Source organism: Fringilla coelebs (genome assembly GCF_963513975.1).
Source record: "Fringilla coelebs genome assembly, chromosome: 3".
In the NCBI taxonomy this organism is placed as follows: Eukaryota; Metazoa; Chordata; class Aves; order Passeriformes; family Fringillidae; genus Fringilla; species Fringilla coelebs.
This window is the reverse complement of record NC_140030.1, coordinates 58,203,528-58,214,102: the sequence shown is the minus strand read 5'-3', so window position 1 is coordinate 58,214,102 and position 10,575 is coordinate 58,203,528. Positions and strand designations below refer to the sequence as shown.

General features: G+C 41.3%; 1 protein-coding gene across 1 annotated transcript; it reads left to right on the top strand.

Annotated features, from left to right (window-relative positions):
* The first annotated feature begins 1,147 nt into the window (after window positions 1-1,147).
* Window positions 1,148-10,256, top strand: NUP43 (nucleoporin 43). The gene is made up of 8 exons (XM_084202356.1): window positions 1,148-1,279; window positions 1,668-1,790; window positions 2,052-2,129; window positions 3,036-3,213; window positions 4,795-4,930; window positions 5,817-5,968; window positions 7,807-7,929; window positions 9,193-10,256. The coding sequence occupies exons 1-8, from the start codon at window positions 1,160-1,162 to the stop codon at window positions 9,405-9,407; spliced, it is 1,125 nt and encodes a 374-aa protein (XP_084058482.1). The 5' UTR covers window positions 1,148-1,159; the 3' UTR covers window positions 9,408-10,256.
* Window positions 10,257-10,575: the final 319 nt, after the last annotated feature.

Here is a 10,575-nt window from a genome sequence, read left to right as displayed (position 1 = left end):
TACAACTAACCTCTGAAATTTTTATTGCATAGTTGTTTAGGTCTCAAGTGAAATACTAGAAAGGAAGTACATGTGTGCTCCTCTTTGATTTAACATACCATTTAGGACAAAAAAATATTCTGTTTATTTCTGTACAGGTAGAGACAGGTAGGAATCTGTCAGAGCAATGAGAGTGTCACTCGGAAGTGCATTATCATGGTTTAATCCCAGCCAGCAAGTACCAGGCAAATATTTGGTCACATAAGCCCCACAAACCCACTCTAGCCCACCCCAGGGGGTATGGGGAGGAAAACCGGAATAAAACCAATGTAAAAAACATGGGTTGGGATAATAATAACTTATCTCTTAATAACTTTAATAATTCAAATTAAAGAAAATAAATAGCCTGCTCCTAGGCAGTAATTGGTCCCTCCTGGCCAATATCCCCCAGTTTATACAGTGTGTGTATATTCTGTGGTATGGAATATCCCTCCCTCCAGTTTGGGTCAGCTTTCCTGGCCATGCTCCCACCTGGCTTCTCGTCCACCTGCTCACCGGCAGAGCGAGGACTGAAAAGATCTCGATTTGGGGTAAGCGCCAGCCAGCAACAAGTAACGCATCGGTGTGTTTTCACCATTATTCCACATTAAATCCGCGACACAGCGCTGTGGCTGCTACTTGGAAGAAAATTAACTGCCTCAGCTGAAAGCAGGGCATGCTTCAAAGCAGATCTTAGACCAGAAGTCGTGGTGTAAGCCACTAATTTTGAGAAAGCAGGAGTCGGTGCATGTCATGCAAAGGTGACACACGGACACAACGTTCCGGTGGACGCGGCCCAGCCGCGCAGACAGGGAGCACAGCGGCACCAACGCGTCTTCCTCTGTTTTCTCCACTCCGGACCCGACCTGAAACCGACGCCGAGCCGATACGCGCCGGTGCAGCGGCTCGCAGGGGCCAGTCAGAATGCATCGCCGCCCTGACCTGTCCCGGTAACCGGGGGCAGCAGGCGCCGGCCGGCTCCTACAAACAGCGGGGCCGCCGCCCCCTCAGCGCCGAACCCGGCACGGCCCGCGCGCCCCGCCGCGCCCCCGGCCTGTCCCTCCGCGCTCGCCGTCGCGCCGCAGCCAATCAGCGCGCGCGGCGCGGGGCGGGCGAGAGCGGGCGCGGGGCGGGCGCGGCCATGGAGGACGTGAGCGCCAAGTTCGTGTCGCAGAAGATCAGCCGGACGCGCTGGCGGCCCCTGCCCGCCGCCGCGCTCCAGCCCCCCGACATCTTCGCCACTGGCTCCTGGGACAACGAGGTACCGGCCGGGCGGGCCCGCAGGCGCGGCGCGACCTTCCCGCCGGAGCGCGGGACGGGTGGCGGCGGCACCCCACGCCACCTCGGTCCAAGCGCTCCGCCGCTTGGTGCGGGAGAGCGGGGCCGGAGCCGGAGCCGGCCGTGAGTACTGCCTGGCTCGGCAGTCCTGCCCTTCGCTTGACCGTGCCGTGCTCGCGTCCCCAAGGAAGCCGTGGGGCCGCCCCGGCGCACGGCAGCGTTAGCCCCCTGGGCAAGCGCTTCCCTCCGGCCGGCGGCGGCTTCCTCAGGAGCCGTGCGCAGCCCGCAGCCTATTGCTTTCCCTGGCTTAGCCTTATTGCTAGGCACTTTCGAAAGCGTTTTCGAGTAAATGTGGTGTCGTTTCCGTTCAGGATAACAGGATCTCCATTTGGTCTGCTGGCGACCTTGGAAATGCGGGCCTCAATGGTGAATACCATGGAGAACCTCATTTGCTGTGTGACATCCAGCACAACGGTGATGTTATGGATATGCAGGTAAAATAGCTGTGTTGAATAGATCCGTATTTTTTAAGGGATGGTCACCTAGGAGGAGTTGGGTGAGAGTGAACTGTCAAAATGCTGAGATTGGCCAAAAATTCTTACGAAGAAAAAGAACAAAGCAAATCAATATTGCTGTGGTTTTTGTGGGTTTGGTTTTTTTCTCCTCCACCTACCAATAATTGAGGTTACTCTAAAATCAAAATTATCACCTTGATACTAACATTGGCTAATAGCATTCTTGTTATCTCTCTCTAGTTTTTGGATCAAGAAAGAATTGTGGTTGCATCATCAACAGGAACTGTAACTATATTCCGTCATCATCAAAATAACCAGGTATGTGACATGCACTGGCTATAAGATGCTATTCTCTGTAATACAGGTTACTTTGATCTTAGTATAAAAAGCATCTGGCTACCAAAATGAATTTCTTTTTTGAAGTCTGTTAAAAAAAACTTTGAGCTGACACATATGAGGAAAGAAAATAGCATTTTTCACAGATGCTACATAAACTAGATTCCAGAGCAAGACAGACTCGGGTATCTTCTTGTCTGTATCCAAAAAGCCCATTCATTGAAAACATACTTTAAGACATTAGAGTGTTCTGGGGCAGTAAATATTAATGGACTTCTGCCTGCCTTATCAGAGTTTTTGCATTCTTGAACTAAACGACTCTTCAATTCTAACAAATTATTAATGAATTCTCATGTGTGTCATGTGAAGAAAGATATGTAAAACTTGGTAGTCTTTTGCTTTGATTATAAATCACTGGAAATAAATGTACAATTACCTTTTTATGTATGTTCACAGTGACACAGTATAGGTGAATGCCAGTTAATAATTTTGTGTGGTACCTAAAATAAACTAAGTTCCTTGCAATCAAGATCTGAATCTGACCTTTTATTTTCTAAGGACATCAGTTCTTTTCCCCTGTCCTGGGGAAATATGAAGACATCAGCCTAGTGAAAAACATTTTACTGTCCATAGTGTTATTTCTAATTGCTAGGTCATGTGAACGCAGTGGTTCAGAGAAGAAATAATTACTGTGTCATAGAAGGGTTTTGTGCGTAAGAGTTGATGAAAACTTAGATCTCTTGATTTTTATTTGTATAGGGGGATCTCATTCCCATGAAATAATGTGGCTTTTCTGGAGCTTGTCTCTGGTTTCATGAGTATTCCGGAAGCTTTGTTTTATCATGTTCATTATTTAAGACCATAATTTCATGTCTGGTTACTACTTAGACATTATCTGCTGACCACCGGTGGGCGAAAGCTCATTATCATGTGGATCAAGACACATCTTGTGGTGGAGCAGCCTGTACAGGAGTCGTCTGCAACAACCCAGAAATTGTCACTGTTGGAGAAGATGGTAGAATAAATCTCTTCAGGGCTGACCAAAAAGATGCAGTAAGAACTATAGGTATGTGAAATACCTGGGTTTTTTAATTAGTCTGGTTTGGAGGAGGTTTTGTTTGGTTTTCAGGTTATTATAAAAAAACAAAAAAGTTAATTGAGTATTGATTTCAGTGTTCCAGGTTGAACATGTTTGTTTCAGATTATTCCTATATCCCTCCAGAATTCAAATACTTGAAGCATATTTCAGATGTATTTCTATATTCATTTAGGTATTTTTAAGTTCATGGTTTTACAGTAAAAGTTGGAGAGGGAGGAGAGAGAACATCTTGGAAGATGCTCTCAGGTTCTTCAGAATGGAGTTCTATGGTGTAAGCAATCTGTTTCACTGGTTCCCAATTCAATAACACCTTGACATTTCCCCGGCACTAAGCTGAATCCTTAACATGAAGATAGAACTCTTGTACCTCGTTCAATAGTTGCAAATGAATGCCTTAGTATTTTTGTTATTATTTAGTGGATTTAAGAGCACAGTACAAAGTGCATAGGTTTGTAGTCATTATGGCAGGAAGAAAGAAATTTCAGATTATGTAAAAGTCTTCTGGAGCCATAAAAGTGTATCATTGCTAAACTACTTAGTGTTAGTCTGTCATAAAACTTTTAACTCCTCTAGAACCTCAGTATTCAGTGATCCAACATTTCTTTTTAATGGTGTTTTGGTGAGTTTTTTCTTCCCCTCTGCTTTAATTTGAAGAGTAGGCAGAAAAGTAATTATCTGTAACTAGGCATCAGTGTAACTTTTTTGTCTTGATCTCAGAAAATGTTTCCATCTTATGCAGAAAGACAATAATTTGCCTATATTTTCAGTATGGGCTTATACAAAGACTTTTAAAATACTGGAGGTGAAAGTAGAGTTAACAAAGTTACCCCATCGTAATTGGGGTGAAAAGTTTTATCTATCGTAACAGAAATAAAATACAGGAAAATAGTGTCTCTTTTTTCAGAAGGCCTCCAAAGTTTCACCTCAAAGCTGTGAATTGTTTGACATTGTAAATGACTCTGACAAAAAGAGGTGCTGGAGAAAAGGACCTGAAGAAAACGGCCTTGCTATTTAGTTATTAACAAGCACAGCATAATTTGGGTTTAACTTGATACCACATTGGCAGTTCAGAAAAGGTCTAAAAGTTGGTGAATTGCTTCTGTATAAAACTGCTTAATGCTGTCAGCCAGAGTTCCTGTTTCGTGTGTTTAGAACTCCATTATGAAAAGCTCCATAGCTGCTCTCTGTCAGTATGTGTTGGCCATATAAAGAAAACTTTTGAGAACCATAAACTTGGCTGAATTAATTCCTCTTCTAGGAACTACAAAAAGATACCTTACAAATCCACAAGCAGTTTTGTAATCACCAGAGCTAATTTAATACATCTACGTACAGATTGGTCTCAATAGTGTTTCATATAGTAAGCAAGGAAGGGCTTCTTTTTCACAGGGTATTTGCAGATACTAGAGGGTCTGACCCTGAAACTGCAGAGGTTATGCACATGTTTAAGCAGCTGTGTTCTGTTCTCTATTAAGATTTACTTTGTTGCAATTAAATGGAGACTAGCATTCTATCAGTTTACCTGAATGCTTTCCTCATCTCTTGCAGACAATGCAGACAGCAGTACGCTCCATGCAGTCACTTTCCTTCGCACAACTGAGATCTTGACAGTGAACTCAATTGGACAGTTAAAAATATGGGACCTCAGACAGCAAAGAAATGAGCCATCTCAAATATTTTCTTTGTAAGACCTCCACTTTTTTATTATTTACTGAAAAGCATGTGCTTTATATAATCTGATTCAAATCTTTCCTAATAGCTTCCCAATAACAGGATGGTAAATTACTGATTTTTTTTCTAAAGGATTTTAACTTCTTTGGTATTTAAATAAGCAAAAGGAGGACTGATTAATGGCTGAACTACTGTTGTGACCCAGCATTGTGCTTAGCAGTCCATTTTATAATTTAACTTTCGAAGGACTATTATACTTGTACACTTCTCTTTTTTAAGAAAAAAAAATTTCTGTCCTCAACCCCAAACTCTTTACCTATTGATATTTACTTTTCTCTACAGGCTAATGTAAGGTTTCTGGCATTTGGAATGTATTTGAATGTTAACTTAGTGCCTTATCAGGTACTGTGAGAAAAGAAAATTGGCTAAATTTCAATCCTGTTGTTGTCTGTGTAATAATTCCCATTGGGATTCTTAGACCGTGGTTTAGGTACCTGATTTTGTTAGTGCCTGGTCTCCCTTTTCAACTTTTAGTATATACTAAACCTATAACTATATCATGCATCAGAGTAATATTATTATTTTAGGTATATATAGAGTATTATTTGCCTGCATGGCTTCTCACTCCTGTAAAGCTGTCAGATGCTGTGTAGATGTTCCAATAGGGCACGAAACCCGATTGTAGCTTCATGTTATTGCCATACCTCTGGTTTCCAGTAGATGTCGTGTGCCTTCAGCCTGGGGTGGTCAGATGTTAAGGAACTGAAGGTCCTGACGATACTGGTATCTCGCTTGTCAATGCTCCTGATGCTGGATTAGGGATTAAAATGGGGAAATAGAAGCTAAATAAAAAATTCGTGTTTGGGTTATTTGGTTGTTTTGTTTTTTCCTCTTTGCAGGGCAGGTGACAGAGTTCCACTGCACTGTGTGGATAGGCATCCCAATCAGCAGCATATTGTGGCCACAGGGGGCCAGGATGGAATGCTGAGTATATGGGACATCAGGCAGGGTACTATGCCAGTGTCCCTGCTAAATGCTCATGAAGCAGAAAGTAAGTATCTGAAATGGAGGGGGGAGAAGAAGGTGGCATTTTAGAGAAGTTTCTGATTACTGTAAAAATAAGTTGTTGTAACTGTGGTAGAATACAATCACATAGTTGCTACTTAATTGAATCATAGAATGGTTTGGGTTAGAAGAGACCTCAAAGCTCATTTACTTCCAATCTCCCCTGCCAAGGGTAGGTGCACATTCCACTTGACCAGGTTGCTCAGAGGCCCATCCAACCTAGCCTTGAACATTTCCAGGGATGAGGCATTCACAACTTCTCTGGAAAACCTGTTCCAGTGCCTCACCACCCACGCAGTAAAGAATTTCTTCCAAATAACCTAATCTAAACCTGTCATTTTAAAGCCATTCCCCTTTGTCTTATCACTACATGCCCTTGTCCTTCATGTGTTTTAGTATAGCTTCTAGGAGGATTTGTTCCATGTTTTTCCCAGGACCAGAACTGAGGCTGACAGGTTGGTAGTTCTTAGGGTCTTCCTTTCTCCTCTTTTTAAATACGGGTTTGTGACCATCTTTCCCTTTTTCCAGTCCCCTAGTACTTTACCTGACTGCTGTAGCCTTTCAGACATGGAGAGTAGCTTGGCAACTACATCATCCAATTCCTTCAGGACTCTGGGATGAATCTCATAGATTTATGTACATTCAGGTTCCTTAGGTGGTCATGAACCTGAACTTCTGGTACAGTGGGAAGGACTTTTCTTCCCCAGACCCTGTCTTGCAGCCCACCCACTGAAGAGGTATGGGAAGAGAGGTTGCCATTGAAGACTGATGCAAGAAAGTTGTTGAGTAGCTCAACCTCGTTGCTGCCCAGTATTACCAGTTTTCCAGCATTGATGATTGGGGGGCATACACCTTCTGGGACCTTCCTTTTCTGACTGGCATACCTTTAGAAGCCCTTCCTGTTGTTCATTTCATCCCTTGCCAGGTTCAGGCCCAGCTTATCCTTGGCCTTCCTCACTCTGTATCCTAACCTTCATCTCTATACTCTTCCCAGGATGCCTACTACTGCTCCATGTTTGCATCTGGAAATGTGGCTTCCTTCTATGTATAGGAGACTGCTTTTAGATAAAAGCGAACTCTATCTAAACTAAAAATAGACTTAGTAAGCAATTCTTTAATGAGCTGTTAGATGCATTTAATCAGAATGGCTGTGTTTCTAGCAGGGTAGGTGTATAAACAGTCATGGAAGCTGGTGCAGTGTTAGGCAGATAGAGTAAAGCAGAATGCAGATACTAACAAACTTGAAAACATGAGAAAGGAGACTCAACATTCATTTGGTGTCTTCACGGTGCTGAAATAGCTCACTTTCCTGGCAACTACGTGAACAAGACAGCAATTAATTTTATGCTGAAGATTTTGTGATGGATGCTACCTTTAAATTAAAGGAGTAAAAATATTTCTTGATATTACATTTACTGACTTAAATGTCTTCTGCAGTTGTGGTATTCAGACACAAAATAATGTGTGTCCTGAGAAGGAATGCATGTTATGTGTGGATTTAAACTTGACAGCAGGGAAGATGACATGCAGATTGCCTGAATTCAGATAATACTTAAACAATTTTCACAATACTGAAAATGCAACAAAATAGGGTCTTTTCATTTTTCCTTCTTTTTTCTTTCCCCCTTTCCCCCTGCCAGCAGAGGGAAAACTGTAGTATATAACTTAGGATGGGGCTTTGGGTTTCCTACCCACACACAATGAAAAATGAAAGGTTTTGATGGAGGCATGGGTTCTTGTAAATACATGTCTATATCATGCTATCCAAATGCTTTGATACGCATTCCAGACTTGTTCTGAAATGATTTTGTTTGATACTTCCAGTGTGGGAAGTTCACTTCCATCCCTCTGACCCCGATCATTTATTCACGTGTTCTGAAGATGGATCTCTTTGGCACTGGGACACTTCCACAAACGTATCTGAAAAACCATCTTTTCTTCATCAAGGTAAGGATGTTTGAAGTCCATCTGCACTGAATTTGTCAGTTGGTAACATCATTACAGTCAGTGTTCTCACATGACCCAATTAATAACACAATCTTAACACAGAAAATTAAAAGCACCTTTCTTTTCTTAGAAAGCAAACTTAAATAAGCACTTTTCTTGGATAAGCACTTGAGGAAAACTACTTATATGGCAAACCCTTATATGCAGGGTTTCTTGTGGTCTGGTTTGTGTTTTTTTAATCTCCTACCCTCTGACCAATGTGTAAAGGGGCACATCTGTGATTTCAAAGATAGACTATTTATTCACTTAAAAATCATTTATATGTAGAAAAGAAACAGAGGCTGCCTGACTTACATTATTGAGTCTCTGAGGGAGTTATACTAACTTAGAATACAAAAATAATTGACAGGTTAACAAGATAGTAGAATTATGAATTTACAATTCAGGGTAATAATTGGAACTTTCAATAAATGAAACTGGATCCTTTTGCATGGTGGCAGGATTTTAAAGCTATGATACTGACTTTTAATATAAGCATTTATTTTCACATTCTAATCACAAAGATTGCTAAGTGCTTGCGACATTAGACAATAGTGGGGAAACTTTCAGATGTCACCTGCTGCCTTTGGCCTCAAAGTTGTCATTCAAAGTTTTATCTCTGGAAATTATAGGATTACTAATTCAAGTTAGACTCTGCATGTTTTCAAGCATATGGAGTATAAATCCTTTAGCATCATTTCAGACACCTGCTAATTTTATGCTGAATGATGATTCTTACAGTGTGAGACTTCAATTTGAATTGTGGAAAAAATTAAAAGTCAAATATAGGTATATCACTTGCTGCAAAGTGGGGAGGAGGAGAAGTAGGGAATAAGTGTCATTGAAGCAAAGCTGATAATCCCAAAAAGAGCAAGACGCTCTATAAACAGACTTGTGTTCTTGTACCCTTGCTTTAGTATCTGGCTAGAGAAACTTGCAGGTACTTACACTGTCCAGTGAGATGAGTTAATAGCTGCTGTGATGTATTTGTCTTAACTGAGGGTAGAGCTGGTAGATAATTTTTGTAATTATTTAAAGTACTTAATTTTTTTAAGCAAATTTTTCCTTAATTTACCAAAGAAATGACATCTCAACTGCTCTGAAAACTGACTTAAATGTAAAATTTTATTTCCATTATGTCTGACCCATATCTACTGTGTTCCTCCAAATTCTGAGAATATACAAACAAAATTGAAACTTACTTCTTTGGCTTCTTTCTTTCAGGAGGAAGAAGCACTGCCTATCTTTCCCACAGTACCATGAACCAGTCTGTAGTGAGTGCCTGGCTAAGCAATGATCCGACCAAAGACCGCATGGAAATCACCAACCTCATTCCAAACCAGACTTTGTCTGTGAATAGTTTAGACGTTCTAGGACCATGCCTGGTATATGGTACTGATGCAGAGGCTATTTATGTGAACAGACAACTTTTTGCATGAAGTGACTGTGGTATCCCTTTGAAGTATTGACCAGCTTGAACTACTGGGAAATGTCAGGTTCATTCTTAATGTTACTTGCTAGTCTGTTATTGGCATATGTGGGAGAGGCCTCAGCTTGGTCCTGGTGCTGTGGAAGAAGTGAGGTGCTTCACATTCTGACAGCTGTCACTTGATGCTCCAGGATGGGTAACTGAGCAAGCTTACATGCCATTCTTCCCTGCTGCCTGCTTGGTTTTGACAAGCAGGAAAGTAGTCACTAAGGGCAAAATCTTTGCTGTAAAGTGACGTCCATCATGCACATAAAAACAGAGGAAAAGGTAAACCCTGAATTTTTATTTTTCCCTGTAAAGGTATTTTTCAGGTATCATTTCTAAAGCGAAACCGTAGGCTTAATGGAAATTCTTTTTATGTCACCTGAAAGAGATGGGGTTTTTTTTAAGCTGAGTTTTTATATATATATATATAGGGGAACATAACTGTTAATGTTAGTTCATGAGTTGGAAGGAAAACTGTTAAAGCTATGAAATGTGAAAGGTTCTATAGGAATCTAAGCATTCTAGCAACATTATTTTGAATTATTCACAGCTTCATCATGGATGCTACATGTTAAAACTTGATAATGCACCAGTAAATCTCCCAACAGAAAAGTGGGGTTTATAATTAAGAAGTTATAATTGACAGGTGTGTTGGCTGTGTTTTCAGGTGTAAGAATAAGAGTTTCTAAACTTGAGACATAGTCTTTGTCATAAATTCACATCTGGTTTATTGAAATCTTTTAAAAGTTTTGAATTTTATTATTAGCATTGTACCTGCTTTTTGTTACAGAGAACCCTTTCTCTTTTTATTAAAAAGTTTTGCACAAGAGTAGTGGTCTGACTTACTAAAATAATTCAAATAGATGTGTTTGCAGGAACTTATGTGGATTGAGCCTGGGTATTACACCTGCAGGATGAAAAACCCTCTGTATTTGGGCAGGAACAGGTTAGTTATGAGGTGTTACATGGCATTATTTCCACCATAACTACTCTAGAGTGTACTTTAATTCAGGTCGGTGTGAGTGCTGTGGCAGGAGCACCTTACCTGATGCACATTCCGTGTGTCTGGCTGCAGGAGCTGCATGGGGCGCTGGGGACAGGGCGGTCCTCCCTGTGCAGGGCAAGGTGTACTG

Coding starts and splice junctions, on each gene's coding strand:
- NUP43 (XM_084202356.1), top strand. CDS start 1,160: ATGGAGGACGTGAGCGCCAAGTTCGTGTCGCAGAAGATCAGCCGGACG. Junction 1,280..1,667: donor CTGGCTCCTGGGACAACGAG/GTACCGGCCGGG, acceptor GTTTCCGTTCAG/GATAACAGGATCTCCATTTG. Junction 2,130..3,035: donor GTCATCATCAAAATAACCAG/GTATGTGACATG, acceptor GTTACTACTTAG/ACATTATCTGCTGACCACCG.